At 49.2% G+C, this 17,007-nt stretch overlaps 2 protein-coding genes across 5 annotated transcripts; one reads left to right on the plus strand and one right to left on the minus strand.

The window, feature by feature from the left end:
• The first annotated feature begins 1,662 nt into the window (after positions 1 to 1,662).
• Positions 1,663 to 16,366, plus strand: Bscl2 (BSCL2 lipid droplet biogenesis associated, seipin). 4 transcript variants are annotated; one of them, XM_008837516.3, is made up of 12 exons: positions 1,663 to 2,043; positions 3,903 to 4,108; positions 5,524 to 5,840; positions 7,386 to 7,467; positions 11,905 to 12,048; positions 13,093 to 13,227; positions 13,407 to 13,504; positions 15,263 to 15,404; positions 15,531 to 15,597; positions 15,782 to 15,862; positions 15,967 to 16,044; positions 16,146 to 16,366. In XM_008837516.3, the coding sequence occupies exons 2-12, from the start codon at positions 3,989 to 3,991 to the stop codon at positions 16,271 to 16,273; spliced, it is 1,392 nt and encodes a 463-aa protein (XP_008835738.1). In that variant the 5' UTR covers positions 1,663 to 2,043; positions 3,903 to 3,988; the 3' UTR covers positions 16,274 to 16,366. The 4 variants fall into 4 exon arrangements, with proteins under 4 accessions (XP_008835738.1, XP_008835737.1, XP_029421461.1 ...); XM_008837515.3 differs by having other exon boundaries at positions 1,665 to 2,043; positions 15,964 to 16,044; XM_029565601.1 differs by lacking the exons at positions 1,663 to 2,043; positions 3,903 to 4,108 and adding an exon at positions 4,853 to 4,962 and having other exon boundaries at positions 15,964 to 16,044.
• Positions 1,989 to 3,574, minus strand: Gng3 (G protein subunit gamma 3). Its single transcript, XM_008837514.3, has 3 exons — positions 3,309 to 3,574; positions 2,850 to 2,949; positions 1,989 to 2,440 (listed from the first exon to the last, which is right to left on the minus strand). The coding sequence occupies exons 2-3, from the start codon at positions 2,946 to 2,948 to the stop codon at positions 2,312 to 2,314; spliced, it is 228 nt and encodes a 75-aa protein (XP_008835736.1). The 5' UTR covers position 2,949; positions 3,309 to 3,574; the 3' UTR covers positions 1,989 to 2,311.
• Positions 16,367 to 17,007: the final 641 nt, after the last annotated feature.

Raw genomic sequence — 17,007 nt, forward strand, 5'->3', positions numbered from 1 at the left:
AGCCCTTATTTTTTTGACTCAGAAAGGATCACACATAGCCCAAGCTGACCTTGAACTCCTGGTCTACCTCTTATATACTGGAGTCTACGGTTTGTTTCTTTTTAATTTGTGTTGTGTATGTGTGTGAGTTACAGGCTGTGTGAGGTCAGAGGACAACTCCAATTGGTTCTGTTGCAATACCTTGTAGGATCCAGGGAAGAAACTCAGGTCATCAGGCCTGCCAGCAAGCCTCTACCCGGGTACCCAGTCTTTTTTCTTGACTCCAACCCTGCACCATGGTTTCTTTATTTCTCTCCCTTTGTCTTGGTGAAGGTATAGGAAAGCTGAGAGCTGGGGTGAGGCCGCCCCCAGAACATACAGGTCACTTCAGGCCTTCCAATTAGGCACAAATTTTGAGCTGGCTTTACCCGGAAGGATGTGTCCCTGAAGTTAGATCTTGACCCATGAGGAATAGAAACAACTGGGATTGTACGTTTAACTTGGCCCAGGTTCCACTGACACCTGCTTGCCCATGTTACAAAAGTGCCTCTAGGAGGCATTCTGACTCGAATAAGCCTTCTTCACCAAATCTTAATCCAGGAGGTGCTCATGAGACCTTCAGGCTCAGTTGTGGTCTCTGGCCAGACAGCATGCTAGGCTCATTAAAAAGAGTCTTAGGGGGCTGGAGAGATGGCTCAGGGGTTAACAGCATGCTCTTGCAGAGGACCTGGTTTGGTTCCCAGTACCCACATGGCTGCTAACAACCATCTATAACCCCAGTTACAGGGATCCAACACCTGGCCTCAGTGGGCATTACATGCACGTGTTGCATTTACATACAATGCAGGTAAAACACTCATACATGTAATACAAATAAAATTTTTAAAAAAACCTTAAAGCCGGGCGTGGTAGCGCACGCCTATAGTCCCAGCACTAGGGAGGCAGAGGCAAGGCCAGCCTGGTCTCCATAGTGAGTTTCAGGACAGCTGGGGCTACAGGGGTGCTGGGAATCGAACGGGGACCTCTGCAAGAGCAGTCAGTGCTCTTAACCACTGAGCGGACAGCTGGGGCTTCAGGGAGACCGTCTCAAAAAGACCAAAAAAAAAAAAATTTTTTTTTTCAAATTTTAGGCTGGGTGTTGTGCACACTTTTAGTCCCAGCACTCCTTAGGCCAGCCTGTTCCACATAGTGCGTTCCAGCCCAGCCAGTTAGACCCTGTTTCAAAAAAATGTGTTAGGCATTCTAAGGTTGAGGACCCCTTGCAGATGTACCTGAATCAGCTTGAGGAGATAAAAAGTCCCAATTCAACAAGGGAATGCAAATTGAAATACACTGTCCTGTATAGCTCCTGGATAGACTAGGAAATAAATGGCCAAGGAACCGTGCCCCAAGATGGACTGCAGCGCACACATTACTGCCCCAAAGGGAACCTCTACTTGAAACGATGTAGAGATTTAGATTTCTATGCTAAACCCACGCTGTGCTTCCCAGTCTCAGCGCTGCACGACTCGGAAGGTCGAATACAAGACCCCAGGGATGGGAGACGCAGGCTCCGGCAGGGGCAGCCATTTTAAGACCCGGGGAACACGGAAGAGACCATATTGGAAACGTGGGCTGCTTGGGGGCCGCCATTTTAAGAGCAGTGCTGTACGGCCAGCCGCGGCGCTCACGAGCGGCAGCCATCTTGGACCACAGCGGCGGGCACGGCCATCGCGGGCGCAGAGCCGCCCAGTCCCGCCCCTCCACCCTTCGGGGCGCCTCCGCCCAGGACGCTTCCCCCTCGTCTCCCCGCGAAGCCACCCATTAGGTCTGCGCTCTCGCCGCCTTCGGGGTGCGCTCGTGGGAAGGCGCCGTAGCGGCTGAGCGCTCGTGACAACCCCATGGGGGCGCTCGCGCGCACACCCCACCCTCGGCCATGGCCAACCGGCCTGACTGGCCCTGTGCCCTGGATGTGGCAAGTCTAGTGACTGACCATCCTCTTTCCCAAGAACGCTAACACAGAAGCTGTCTTCTGAGGCTCTGGATGACTTTATTCAAGTGGCGTTACACTTCCAGTAGCTCCAGGTGAGACTGAGAGCAAGCACCCAGGCATCCCTCTCTCCTTTGCCTGATCGGGTCACAGAGGGAGGCGGGCAGGGTCCCTCCGCCGGTGCAGTAAAGGTGCTTGGTCAGCCTCGGAGTGGGAGGAGGTGGGGTCGTTATGGTAAGAAGGGCCTTGTGCTTCCAATAATCCCGGGGTGAGGGTTGGGTAGGAAGGGCTGCTACAATTTCCGATCAAAGGGTGGACGGGGGTGGGGGCGAGGTGAGGAATTCCGAGGAGGCATAGGACCCCTCAGAGGAGGGCACAGAAGAACTTCTTCTCCCGGAAGGGGTTCTCCGAAGTGGGCACGGGAGTGATGAGGGGGTCCTCACAGGCGTGGGCATCACAGTAAGTCATCAGGTCCGCTGCTGCTTTGGACACCTGGGCACAGCCAGAAGGGAGGCGCATGAGCCCTAATCCCTGAGAGAGACTGCATTCCCCTCCCTATATCGGATGTCTTTTATCGTCTCTAGAGCGCCTGAGACAGTCTTCTCCCTCAGCCACACAGGCCTGGGACAGCTCTCTCTCCCGACTGAGCTCCCATCTCAGCCGACCTCAGGGAGCCAAGGAAAGAAGGCGCGCACACCTTTAATCCCAGCACTCGAGGCAGACGCAGATGGATCTCTTCTTGTGCGTTCCAGGCCAGCCTGGTCTACATAGGGTATTTCAGGCCAGCCAGGCTCACACAGTGAGACTCGCTCTCAAAAAAGAAAAAGCATCCTTTCAAGGTCTGTGTACCTACAGCACAGCACAAGGCCTGGTGAACTAATAGGAACAGGGACCCACCCACCTTGATCCGGCATAAACTGGCCTCGATCTTTAGCTGTTCCACCATCTTGCGTGCTTGGCCAATACTCATAGTGCTGTTCACAGGGGTCTCCCCTTTCATCCTGGAGAAAAGACAGACAACTCAGAGCACTGTCTCAGCCGAAGCACTCTATAATCTTCACCAACCTTACAAGGCTGGGGTAGTGCTCCTTATTCGGTCCCTCAGTTATCTCCATTTGCCAATGGCCTGTCTCATCTCTATTTCTCAGGGGGAAAAATGGAAAAGATGAGATGAATTGCTTTCCAAAATCCTGGGTCCTGGTCATCAAACTTTACAAATGATTTAAGGATTTTCAGTCTTTCAAGCCATGTGTGTTCCCAGCTCTGAGGCAGTCAGAAATGGCCCCACCCTGATGAATTCACATCAGCCACCTGTCCCCATAAGCCCCAGTGGGAGAGAAACAGGCTGTTCCTAACTCACCTGAAGTGACTGCAGCAGCACCAGCCTGGGGTGTAGGGTCAGTGGGGGGGCCACCAAACCCTGCCTCAGATAGGTGCCCCACCCTGCAGGGGCCTGCAACTGAAATTATCTGCTGCAATGGCAGCAGATGCAGAGAAGGTCACTGGAGGGTCAAAGCAGAGGTCCTTGGGGAGTGGTCTCCGTTTCTGCAGCTAAGCACTGTCCAGATGGCTGGTACCTAAGGATGAAGGATGCTAGGAGCAGCAGCTCCGATCTCGGAGCATACCAACTGCCTGGCCAGTGGGGGAGTCTGGCTGCTGCCTGCATCCCTGCGCACACCCCCACTGATACGGTCTCAGTACCTGCCCCTCCCCAATTGTAGGTGCCCTGAGTCTGAACTAGAGCCCTCCCCCAAAGGACCTGAAGTGGAAGAAGGCTCCCCCCCTTAAATGGGGTGGTCTAGACCTGTGACTGCCCCTCTAGTAGACTCTGTACTGGCTGGGGGCGGGGAACCCTGCTCATTTGAAAATCTGACATCAGCTGGTCTTTCGCCCCCCTCCTCCCTTCTCAACCCTGACACAGCACTTAGCACCTGAATCTTCATTTCTCTTGCAGTGACCCTCCATTCCTCAGATCCAGGAAAATGTGACGCGCTACAGGTGATCAACTTCTAGATCACCACTTTCTAACCAGTGACTCTAATGGAAGATCCAGGGGGAGCAGAGGTAGCCATCAGGAAGATGTCAAAAGAAATAACAGACCAAAAAGGGGCTGGGCGAAAGGAGGCCTGCAGAAACCAGATCAAAGGCTCAGACAAAGAGGTGAGGCGCCTGCGGGAGTTAGTGTAAATATTTTGAACAGAGGTGGGCTCCCTGGGATGGGGATGGGAGTGGCCAGCGGCGAGGCTGGGGAGGGGGAATGGGGTATTGATGTGAAATGTTTGTGTATTTTGAGTAGACTACGCGGCAATGGCCTTCCTCCTGAGAAGGACCTTATCTGGACTGATTAGACAGATATGAAGCAGAAGTTGTCACCATCAGAGTCTAACGTTTGATAGGGGTTCTGAGGTTGCCTGCATCCGCTTAGGGTCCCTAGAGCAGCTCAGAGCTGGAGACCGAAAGAAGGGCCGACATGTTGCTGCGCTTGACTGTGGTTAGCAGCCACCTGCGCAAAACTCTAGGCGCTCGGGTTTCCGAAGGATGCAAGATTCTCTGGGCGAATCCTTCCCCTCTGCTCCACCCACCTTGGCGGTCTACAGGTCCAAGGAGCTATGCTAGATAAAAAGCGGCGTCCATCTGGTCGCCTCCATCCCTGCCTCCACCCGGGGTTCCAATTTCTGGGGTTAAATGGCAGGTGGTGAAGGTATGGGCGGAGGGCGGGGATTGCAGCTTCCAGAGGCGGACCAAGAGAATGCTACTGAGTCACAGCATGCCCCGGGCCTGGATGCACGGGGCGCGGGTGGGGGGAGGGGCGCCGGGCCCCTCTGGTTACTGTGACTGGGGAGTAATGGGCTTTTGGAAGGGACTCGGGAAGCCGAAACTGGAGCGGGGCGGGGCCCAGACCTTTTTTCCCCCCTCCACGGCTGCCCAGGCAGCTGACGGAAAGGGGCGGGGCTTCTCTGGCTTGCGGATATCCCTTCCCGGGTTGCCTGGGCAGCGCGCTCCGCGCGAGGCTGGTGAGTCTGCAGAGTTGCGGCCCCGGGCTGGCTGGTTTCCATAGAGGCGCGGCAGGGGTGGGAGCCGCTGCAGGCTGGTGGGGAGCGGCGGAGCTGGGGGTACCCTGCCGGGCCTGGGGTACTCCCCCTCCAGGCAGAGGGGAGAAACTGGGGAGGCAAATGTGAGTGCTCTGAGCCTGCCGGCTTTGAGCCCGTCGTCCTTGCGACCTTAGGCAAGTCACTCATCCTCTCCTTGCTACTCCTGGCCGTGTGGATTGTGTCAGCTTGTGTGTTAAAACTCTTGGAGAAAGGTTTACGGTCCCCATTCGCTGTATGTTATTTGTCATTGTGGATGAGTATTAAGGAGGTTTGTCCCTGACTCTGGTGACTGGAGGAAAGGTTCAAGTGAGAAGCTGGCGGTGGCTGGAAGGGAGCGCAGTGGAGGAAGGTGAAGGGGTAATTGGTATATGAAACAATGACTTTGTTTTTCCTTTTATCTCTGGTTCCTCAAAGCCAGTCTAATAAGCTTGTCTTTTTTGTCACCAGCTCCATGGGAAAAATTTTTTTCTTCTCTTTTTCCAGGAACCTCCAGCTGCCCCATCCCATGGCCAGGCATATCGTCAGTGTGGAAAACCAGCTAGGAACTCAAAGCCTGAGCCTGGGGCCAGACCCTCCGCTGTCCCTGTCATGATCAATGACCCACCAGTGCCAGCTTTACTGTGGGCCCAGGAAGTGGGCCACATCTTGGCAGGTCGTGCCCGCAGGCTGCTGCTGCAGTTTGGGGTGCTCTTCTGCACCGTCCTCCTCCTGCTTTGGGTGTCAGTGTTCCTCTATGGCTCCTTCTACTATTCCTACATGCCGACTGTCAGCCACCTCAGCCCTGTGCATTTCTACTACAGGTGAGAAGGCTGCCTAGAGTAGAGGAGTGCCGAAGGCCTCTGGGCTTCTTCAGTTGAATCCCAATGTTTACAGAAGAGGAAACTGAGCCCAGTGTGCTAACCAGAGACTTGCCTCTCAAGTCAAGGCTGGGGCAGGTCTGGGCTGGTAGGGTTCTAGGTCTACCTCTCCTGCTGAATTCTGGTTAAGAGCTGAGGCAGATCCTGCTTGCATCTGTAATCCCAGCTTTTGGGAGCCTGATTCAGGAGAATTGCCATGAATTCCAGGCCAGCCTAGACTATATGAGTTATAGGCCAGCCTGGGCTACAGAATAAGACTTTGTCTCAAAAGGGAAAAAGAGAAATAGTGCTTCTAGTCTGGCATCCTGAGAGTCAGCTCTGTTCCAGCAACCTTTGAAGGCACTGTGAAACTGTGAGCCAGCTCAGCCCCTTGGGCTTCTCAGAACTACTCTGTCATTTGCACAGGAGGTATTAGGAGATCCCTCCTTTGCCCTTTACTGTGTTGCTTCCTACCCCTAACTATCTACACAGCAGAGATTATGGCAACACAAGATAGCTCTGCCTCTCAGTGCCCTGCTTCTTGCTGAGCCCCTTAATTCCATCCCATTTTACACATGCTGCCAAATTTTCTGTATGTTTCCTAACAGTAGCTGTACTAAGACCAGTCAACAGATGCAGAAAACAGCACTGTTACAATGTTCTACCTGTTGAATTCCTAGTCATGCGCTATAGTTTAAAAGGCAGATCTTCTTACACCTTTGGGAACATGGATCTTATAAAGCCTGTGAGCCGGGCGTGGTGGCGCACGCCTTTAATCCCAGCACTCAGGAGGCAGAGGCAGGCGGATCTCTCTGAGTTCAAGGCCAGCCTGGTCTACATAGTTCCAGGACAGCTGGAGCTACAGGGAGACCCTGTCTCAAAAAAAAGACAAAAAAAAAAAATTATGTACATGCCCACATATGTAATACATACCCACATGCTGTGTGCTGTTTTGCCCATAATTTATTTTGAAAGATTTAGCTATAGGTCTTTTTGGAAGAGTTTTTTGGTGTTTTTTTTTTTTTTAAAACCAGGCCCCTATTTACTTTTTTCTCAACTCTTCAGGTGAGTCTTTAGAAATACTGAAGTGTTCCAGAGGTTCCTACCCAAGATAATTGTTCTCAAATGAGAATAAATGGACCGAAGCAGTAAGAAGAGAATGAAAGCTTTGCCCTGTTGTCCTAACTATCCTGGCCATGTTGTTTCTGTGTCTCTGTAATGGAGAGAAGGGTGGATGACAGGAGGGAGCCCTAGGCCAGGGTATGTGGACAGGAGGGCAGACTCTAACTTTTTTTTTTTTGAGACAAGATCTCACTATGTAGCCCTGGCAACTCTCTATACAAACTAGGCTGGCATAGAATTCTCTATGTAGACCCAGCTGGCCCAGAACTCACAGAGATCCTCCTGCTCTGCCCCCCAAATACTGGGATTGAAGGTATGCACCACCATGCCTGTTTTTTTTTTTTCCAGACTAACTTAACAGAGAATCGTTTGCCCCTTCTCACTTAGGACAGACTGTGATTCCTCCACCACCTCACTCTGCTCCTTCCCTGTTGCCAATGTCTCACTGGCTAAAAGTGGACGTGATCGGGTAAGTATGGGAGCTAGAGAGAAGTTTCATGAAAGTGTTGATGGCTTGCGAAAGATGTACAGAGAGGGATTTACTAGTAGAAATTTAAGAGCCTGGCCTTTAATCCCAGCACTCAGGAGGCAGAAGCAAGCCGATCTCTGTGAGTTCAAGGCCAACCTGGTCTACATAGTAACTTCCAGGCCAGCCAGGACACCTGTTTCAAAAAAAAGAGGGAGGCTCTGAATAAAGGAGGATTTAGAAGAAATTGAAATCTAGAAGTTGGGGGCTGGAGAGATGACTCAGTGGTTAAGAACACTGGTTGTTCTTGTAGAAGACCTGGGTTCGAATTCCAGCACCCACATGGATCTAACAACTGTCTGCAACTCCAGTTCCAGGGGATCCGATGGCCTCTTCTGTCCTCTGTGGGCATTGCAGAACACAGGTGCACTTACCTACATGCAGGCAATACACTCATACACATAAAATAAAAATTAAAAAAAAAAAATCTAAAAGTTGGTCTTAGTCACACATGTTATTCCAGCATTGGGTGACAGAAACAGAAAGATTACTGCATATTTGAGACCAGTATTGGCTATGTAGTCAGACCCTATATCCCAAAAGAAAACCCAACAGAAAAAAGCTTGGGGGGACAGGAGAGATGGCTCAGCGGTTAAGAACACTGGTTGTTCTTGCAAAAGACCTGGGTTCGAATCCCAGCACCCACATGGCAGCTAACAACTGTCCGTAACTCCAGTCCCAGGGGATCCGACCTCTTCTGACCTCCACAGGCATTGCTGTACTTATCAACAGCAGGCAATACACGCATACACATAAAATAAAAATATATAAAATTTTTTAAAAAAAGAAAAAAAAGCTTGGGAATATGGCTTAGTTGGAGAGCACTTACCTAATATGCATAAAAGCTCCTGTAAGCCAGATCTGGTGGCACAGGCCTTTAATCCCAGCACTTGGGAGGCAAAGTCAAATCTCTGTGAGATAGAGGCCAGCCTGATCTACATAGCAGTTCTAGGCCAGATAGGGTTATAGGGAGACCCTATCTCAAAAGGCCAAAAAAAGCTAATATTTATGGTACAAACCTTTGATCCCAGCACTTGGAAGGTAGAGACAAGTAGATCTCTGGTGCCAGCCTTGTCTGTATGGTGAGTGCCAGGCTAGCCAAGGCTATATAATGAGACCTTGTCTCAAAAGAAAAACTTGTATATAAAATTACAAAATGGTTGACAAATAAGTGTGACTTGTTATTACAAAGGGTACTATGCCAGAGGACTGGTCAGATGCCAGTGTGACTTCGAAAGACCTGGGCACTGTGACAACTATACACAGAGACCTCAAGCTTTTTCTGCTTGGCAGGCTAGTGGAGGCTCTATCAAAGGACAGAATACCAAAGCTTAAAAAGAATCTTAAGCCAAGCTTATTAATGTACATCTTTAATCTCAACCCTCAGCACTCCAGGGCAAAGGCAGGTGGATCTCTATTAGTTCCAGACCAGCTAGGGCTAGAGAGAAACCTTGCCTCAAAAAAACAAAACAAAACTTGAAGAATCAGTGTCATTTCTAATTTCTAATTAAATACCTTTTTTTTTTTTCTTCTCAGTCAACATCATTAGCAGTATTAAGAATTTTAAAATAGCCCTGTGTGGTGGCACATGCCTTCAGTGCCAGCACTTAGGAGGTAGAGGCAGACGGATGTCTGTGAGTTCAAGGCCAGCCTGGTCTACTTAGCAAGGTCCAGGCCAACTGAGGCTACAGGGAGAGGCTGTCTCAAAAAGACCCCCCCCAATAAAAAAACAACCAAATAAACAAAAAAGAGAATTTAAAAATAAGGACTGGATAGCCAGTCATGGTGGCGCATGCCTTTGATCACAGCACTTGGGAGGCAGAGGCAGGCGGATCTCTGTGAGGTCAAGGCCAGCCTGGTCTACATAGTGAGTTCCAGGACAGCTGGGGCTACAGGGAGATCCTGTCTCAAAAAGACCAAAAAAAAAAAAGAAATAGGGATTGGATTAGTGGCTCAGCACTTAAAAGCACTAACTGTTCTTGCAGAGGACCCAGGTTCAGTTTCCAGCACCCACATGGCAGCTAACAACTGTCTGTAACTCCAGTTCCAGGTGATCCAACTCCCTCTTTCTGGCTTCTGTGAACATTGTACACTGTATGCACATGGTGCATTACATACTCTTAACCACTGAACCACCATCTCTCCAGCCCATGTGTGTGTGTGTACGTATACATATACACACATATATGTGTGTGTGTATATATATATATATATATATATATATATATGTAATTGGTCTTTTTGAGACAGGGTCTCCCTGTGGTCCCAGCTGGCCTAGAACTCACTATGTAGAGCAGGTTGGCCTCAAAGTCATAGAGATCCACCTACCTCTGCATCCCCAGTGCTGGGACTAAAGGTGTGTGCCACCACACCCAGCCCCTGACAGGTTTTTTTTAATTATATTTTTATTTCATGTGTATGAGTGTTGCCTGTATGTATGTAAGTACACCACATGTGTGCAATGTTCACAGAGACCAATAGGTGGCATTGGAGCCCTTAGAACTGGAGTTACAGATGGCTGTTAGCCCCTGTGTGGAGCTGGGAACCAAATCCAGGTCCTCATGATCGTAACCCCTGAGCCATCTCTCCAGCCCCTAGTTGTTTCTTTCCTCTTTTTTAAAATTGTTTTTAATTGCTTTTACTTTATTTTATGTGTATGAATGTTTTACCTGTATGTATGTTAAGCACACCCCTGTCATGCAAAGCCCACGAAGGTCAGAAGAGGGCATTGGATCCCCTGGAACTGGAGTTACAGATGGTTGTTAGCTGCCATGTGGTACTGGGAATCAAACCCAGGTCCTCAGCAAGAGCAGCCAGTGCTCTTAACCACTGAGCCATCTCTCCAGTCCCTAGATTTTTCTGAATAACAGGTTAATAGAGATATAATGTATATGTTATGCAATTTACTTCTTAAGATACACAGTTCTGTCATTTTTAGTATATTTAGAGTTGTACAAGTATCACTAAAATAATTTTTAGAACATTATGATGCCAGAGAAAAAGTCTTATACCTGTCAGTTAGCAGTCATACACACTCAGGTTTCCCTGCAACCTATGGCTGAAGAACTATCTGTTTTGATGTTCTAAAGTATTAGTGAAGCAACTAGTAAGCAACTGACTTGGAATTTTTGGCTTCCATGGGAGAAGAGTAGAAATGTCATGGAATCTGTTTTCAAGTTCAAACAAAAATCTGTATAAGGAGAGCTGGGGGGTATAGAGTTACAGTTAGAGAATGCTTGCCTAGCAGGCAAAAAACCCTGCGTTTAGTCCCTAGCACCAAATAAACCAGGCATAGTGCTGTACACCTGTAATTCCAGTACTTTGGAGGTGGAAGCCAAAGGATCAGAAGGTCAAGGTCAACCTTGACCACATAGGGAGTTCAGAGCTAGCCTGGGCTGTATAACTCCTTGACTCAAAAAAAAAAAAAAAAAAATTCTGTGGGCAGGCATGGTTGCACATGCCTTTAATTTCAGTACTCAGGAAGCAGAAGCAGGTAGATCTCTATGAGATCAAGGCCTAATCTACATAGAGAGTCCCAGGCCAGCCAGGATTTAGGACTACATGTTGAGACTCTGTCTCAAAAAATTTATGAGTGTGTGTGTGTGTGTGTGTGTGTGTGTGTGTGTTTGTATATGTGTTTGTATATATGAACAAGCATTCAGGAGGCAGAGACAGGCGGATCTCTGTCAGTTCCAGGCCAGCTGGGGCTACAGGGAGATCCTGTCTCCAAAAAACAAGAGATGAAGATAACATAAGATGATCTGCCAGTAAAGTGATCATGCAAAGGCTAGCTAGGGAGGCAGAGCACTACTGGTACTTGCTTAATTAAGTGAGGGAAGGCTGGGCCCAGGGGGGACAGTCTCAATGGCACACAGGCCTGAGTCACAGATGGCCCAGTTGGCAACACGACTGTTCATTTTTGGGAAAGAAATGCAGCAGAACTCTTCTTGGAGCAGGGTAGCTAGTCTGACTCAGAAGGGCCAAAAGGATGGGTGTGGTGGTGCACACTGGAGGCTGAAGCAGGAGAATTACCATGAATTTGAGGCCTGTCTGGGCTATACAGTAAGTGCCAGGCCAGCCAGAGATAAATAGCAAGACCCTGTCTGAAAACATTACAATACCCGCCACAAGTCCCCCTCCCCCATCCAAAAAAAAAAAAAAAGACAGGAAAACCTGGGAAGTCACGCATGCAGTGACCATTAGGGGGCAGCATCTTCCTAGGATAAAACAATTGGAAGGCCTGTTAAGCTACCCAGGGGGTTTTATTTCGAATTTGGAGACACAAGAGGAAGGCAGAGCAGGGACAAAAAAGACCAAAAAAAGAAAAGAAAAGAAAAAATAATAATAATAATGAAATCATGATGGGGTTACCTTGGACAGGTGCTGATGTATGGGCAGCCATATCGCGTCACCTTAGAGCTTGAACTGCCAGAATCACCCGTGAATCAAAATTTGGGTATGTTCTTAGTCACTGTTTCATGCTACACCAGAGGTGGCCGAGTCATCTCTACTTCTTCCCGCTCAGTGAGTATTTATGAACTCTCCAAGAAGTTGTGGAAATGATGGAAGAATCAGAATATTTTGGTAGAGCTTCAAGAGAAGACCTTAACTCTGAGGTTAGGGACACATTAGGATAAGTGAAGAAGAATCCACTTAAAACCACAGGCATTTGCCAAACCACTTACAAGTCATGGAGATTGCCAAACCCCTAGTGTCTGATAAGCATGTCCAACTTTGGAATAGAGCCTGAAAAGTACAGCTGATCTCAGAACCAGGACCAGAGCAGGCAGACCTGGGCGCTGACTTCACCAGAAACACCAGCCACGGGACCACTGGCCTATTTGCTAGAGTGTAAAATACTATCAAATGGGGGCCTGGAAGGGTGGCTCAGGGTTAAGAGCACTTACTACACTTACAGAGAACCTGAGTTCAGTTGCCAGCACCTACATGGAGACTCACAACTATCTATAACTTTAGTTCCAGGAGACCCAGCACCCTTTTCTGGCCTCTACAGACACCAGGCCTCTACATACACACAGACAAAACACTCATACACAAAAAAAATCAAAATCTTTTAAAATATTTTCGTGGGTTTATAGTAACCTCGTCATAGTAAGACTAGGAGGAGATACGAAGTTCTTATTAGCACATAGTAGATGCTCAGTCAGCAATGGACCCCACTGTTAACAGACTGCCAACAGAACCACATGATGAATATTGGCCTGGAAGTAAGGCTTCAAATGGGGCATGGGGACAGGGATCCCAATGTAGATGACAACTACGTGAGGGAAAGGGAGGTGAGAACGTACTGTGCTTAACAGTGGCAGGTGGGTTGGAGAGAAGGGGCCTTTGCTGTGTTAGGATGGGAGAAATGAGGTTGGGTAGTAGAGATTACTTGAACAGATGGGATGGTTGTGTGGAGGAAGGAGGGTAAGAGGGAAGGGAAGGGACGGGGCCTGAGGATAAGCAAGGAAAAGCCTACCTGGGCTCCTTGTGTCGGGGCAGACAGAGGAGGGCACTTGGAGCCTTGGGCACCTCTCCACAACTTGTCCTTCATGACCCTGACAGGTGATGCTGCATTACCGCTCCCAGCTCCTCCAGATGCTTGACACGCTGGTTTTCTCCAGCCTCCTGCTGTTTGGCTTTGCTGAGCAGAAGCAGCTCCTGGAGGTGGAGCTCTACGCAGACTACAGAGAGAATTCGGTAAGTGAGGTGGAGGTGAATAGGTGGCACTCCTCCAGTAGGCCCAGGATTGCACTGAGGAGCCTGTGGGCAGTCAGGAGGGACAGCCACGAGGCTGGAAGTGGCCTCAGACTGGGCTCCTAGGAAGTGAGAGCAGCAGGAGTCTGGCCTTACTCTGCCCTTACCCCATCCCCTTGCAGTATGTGCCAACAACTGGAGCAATTATTGAGGTCCACAGCAAGCGCATCCAGATGTATGGAGCTTACCTCCGCATCCATGCCCACTTCACTGGGCTCAGGTGAGGAACCACCAAAGGAACCTTGTGCTTTCCTATGAAATAATCCTTAAATGAAGAGGATCATAGAAAGAGGTGACTAGTTAACTAGATAGTGTGAACATATTTTACAAAAGCCAGAGGCTCTCATCCCCGACTACATATCAGCATACCAGTTTTCAGCATATTGACTTTCAAGAGATCTCACTATATATCCCTGGCTGGCCTGGAACTCGCTATATGCACCAGGTTGGCCTTAAACTCACAGGTCTGCCTGCCTCTGTCTACCAAGTGCTGGGATTTAAAATATGTGCCACCATGCCCAACCTCTAAGGAACTTCTTAAAAATCTTACGTGAAGCCGGGCGTGGTGGCATATGCCTTTAATCCCAGCACTTGGGAAGCAGAGGCAGGTGGATCTTTGTGAGTTCAAGGCCAGCCTAGTCTACACAGTGAATTCCAGGACAGCTGGGGCTACAGGGAGACCCTGTCTCAAAAAAACAACAACAAAAAATCCTATGTGAGATGGCATGCATCTGTGTTCTAGCACTTGGGTGGGGGGGTCACTAAGGCAGGAAATCGTAAGTTTGAGACCAGCTGGAGCTAAGTAACAAGACCTATCTCAATATACATAAAAAATGAAAAGAAAGGGCTAGAGCAATGGCTTCCTGCTCTTCCGGAGGACCCAGGTTTGGTTCTGGCCTCTATAGGCACTGCACATACATGATCCACATACATACAACATACATTCAGGTAAAACACATAAAATATAAATAGATAAATCTTTTTTAATTTAATTTTATTACTTTTATTTTATGTGTACACGTGTATTGTCTGCATGTAGGTAAGTGCACCCATGTCGTGCAATGCCTACAGCAGTCAGAAGAGGCTGTTGGATCCCCTGGGACTGGAGTTTATGGACAGTTGTTAGCTGAGGCTATGTGGGTGCTTGTATTCGAACCTGGGTCTTCTGCAAGAACATTCAGTGTTCTTAACCGCTAATTCATCTCTCCAGCACCCCCTTTTTAAATTTTTAATTAATTTATTTTTTATTTTATGAGTGTATTGCCTGCATGTATGTGAGTGCACCCGTGTGGTGCAATGCCTTGGCGGTCAGAAGAGGGTTTCGGATTCCCCTGGAACTGGAGTTAAGGACGGTTCGTAGCTGCCATGTGGGTACTAGGACTCGAACCCAGGTCCTCTACAAGAGCAGTCAGTGCTCTTAATCACTGAGCAATCTCTCCAGCCCCTTTTTTGAGACAGGGTTTCCCAGTAGCCCCAGCTGGCCTGGAACTCCATTATATAGACCAAGCTGGCCTCGACCTCCCAGAGATCCACCTACCTCCCAAGTGCTGGGATTAAAGGCGTGCACCACCATGCCTGGCATAAATCTCTTTTTAATGAAAAGGAAAAAAAAGATGATGTGCCAGGTACACTGCTGTGTCTGCAGTTGGTACTCAGGCAACACAGTGAGATATGCCCCCTCCCAAAGTAAAATGCCCATGTAATCTGCTTTTTGATTCATTGGCCAAGCAAGAGTTGGAGTGACTTTAAATGACAGTTGAAGCCACTGTAGTGCTGTGACCTTGCAGTCCTTGGTCTTTATTAGAACCTGGTGCAGTGGGTCTGGTAGCTGCTCAGGGTCATAGGGTAGAGGGCATGGCAGCAGAGGCCAGCTCTGGCCTCACTTGCTCAAGTTGCCCTACAAATTACTTCTGGAAAGACAGAAGGCTGTGCTGCCTGGTAGCTGCTGCTCCCCTCCTGACCCTCTTCCCCGTCTCAGGTACCTGCTGTACAACTTCCCCATGACCTGCGCCTTTGTGGGCATCGCCAGCAACTTCACCTTTCTCAGCGTCATTGTGCTCTTCAGCTATATGCAGTGGGTGTGCGGGGGCATCTGGCCCCAACACCGTCTCTCCTTGCAGGTCACAGGGGGAAAGACCCCATTTTTCTTCCCTTGGTGATCCTTGTGGGTGGTCAGGGGTGTGTCAAGGGTAGGTATGATCCCTGGAAAGAGAAATCAGGCTTTGCTGCTCCATGGTACTCCACAGGTTAATATCCGGCAAAGGGATGGTTCACAACAGGGTGCCCAGCGTAGGATCTCTCGACATCAGCCAGGTAAAGGGATTGGTTGGGTGGTATCGCTGGGAGGTGTGCTGGTCTGGGTGAGAGGAGCCATCTGCCTTCTGTATAAGGCATAAGGTACACTCTGGAACTGAGAGCTTGAGGAGAGGCTGAAGGAGGTAGACTTGGCACTGCAGTCCAGGCATAGCCACTGACCCAGGATGTCCTCCGTTTATAGGACCTGAAGGCCAGGAGGAGTCTACACAGCAGTCAGATGTGACAGAGGATGCTGAGAGCCCTGAAGATCCCTCAGGAATAGGTAAGTGCAGTCCCTCGTTCCTGGCTTCTCCCCAGTGCACCCCTTCAGTGCCTGGGTCACAACTCCCTGTCATACCTCTGCTGTTCCTCTTTTGGCTGAAGAAGGCCAGCTGTCTGAGGAGGAAAAGCCAGACCGGCAGCCCCTGAATGGAGAGGAGGAACTCGAACCGGAGGCCAGTGATGGTGAGGGGCACTGTGTGATAGAGTGGAGGGACAGGAATGCCACCCACCTCTGTTAATCTGCTGTCTCATTTGGGATTCTGTTTTACCCTTTCCTGGCCCAGGTTCAGGTTCCTGGGAAGATGCAGCTCTACTAACAGAGGTCAACCTGTCTGCCCCAGCCTCTGCCTCTGCACTTGTCCCTGAGACTCTGGGTACCCTCAGGCATCGCCCTACCTGCTCCAGCTCCTGAACTGAAGAGGGAAATTCCTCACATTCCAGCACTTGCCATCTGACCCTTCTCCCCTTGCTGCTCCCTCAATAAATTATTTTGTGCCAGCTGCTAGTGTGGAGGTCAGAGGGCAACTTGTGGAGCTCTCTCCTACCATGTGGTTCTAGGGATCAAACTTGGGTCAAGTTTTTTATAAAAGTGTGTGTGTGTGTGTGTGTGTGTGTGTGTGAACATATATGTGCTAGTGCCTACAGAGGGCAGAAGAGGTCACCAGATTCCTCTGGAGCTGGAGATACAGACAGTGTCAGGCCCCTGATGTGGGTGCTGGGAACCTAACTCCTGTCCTCTGCAAGAGCAGCAAGTGATCTTAACCACTGAGCCTTCTCTCCAGCCCCCCGTATTTTATTTATTTTATTTTTTTATTTTATTTTGAGACAGGGTCTCCCTATACCCCATCTGGCCTGGAACTCACTATGTAGATCAGGCTGGCCTTGATCTCCCAGAGATCTGCCTGCCTCTGCCTCCCAAGTGCTGGGGTTAAAGGTGTGTGCCACCATGCCCAGCTTGTATTCCCTTTTTTTTTTTAATATTTTATTTATTATTATTATTGGTTTTTTTTTATGTGTATGAGTGTATTGACTGCATGTATGTGAGAGCACCTGTGTCGTGCAATGCCGCAGAAGTCAGAAGAGAGATTTGGATTCTCCTGGAACTGGAGTTAATGATGGTTCGTAGCCACCATATGGGTGCTGGGA

The sequence above is a fragment of the Nannospalax galili genome, unplaced genomic scaffold (assembly GCF_000622305.1).
Source record: "Nannospalax galili isolate Female #2095 unplaced genomic scaffold, S.galili_v1.0 scaffold818, whole genome shotgun sequence".
In the NCBI taxonomy this organism is placed as follows: Eukaryota; Metazoa; Chordata; class Mammalia; order Rodentia; family Spalacidae; genus Nannospalax; species Nannospalax galili.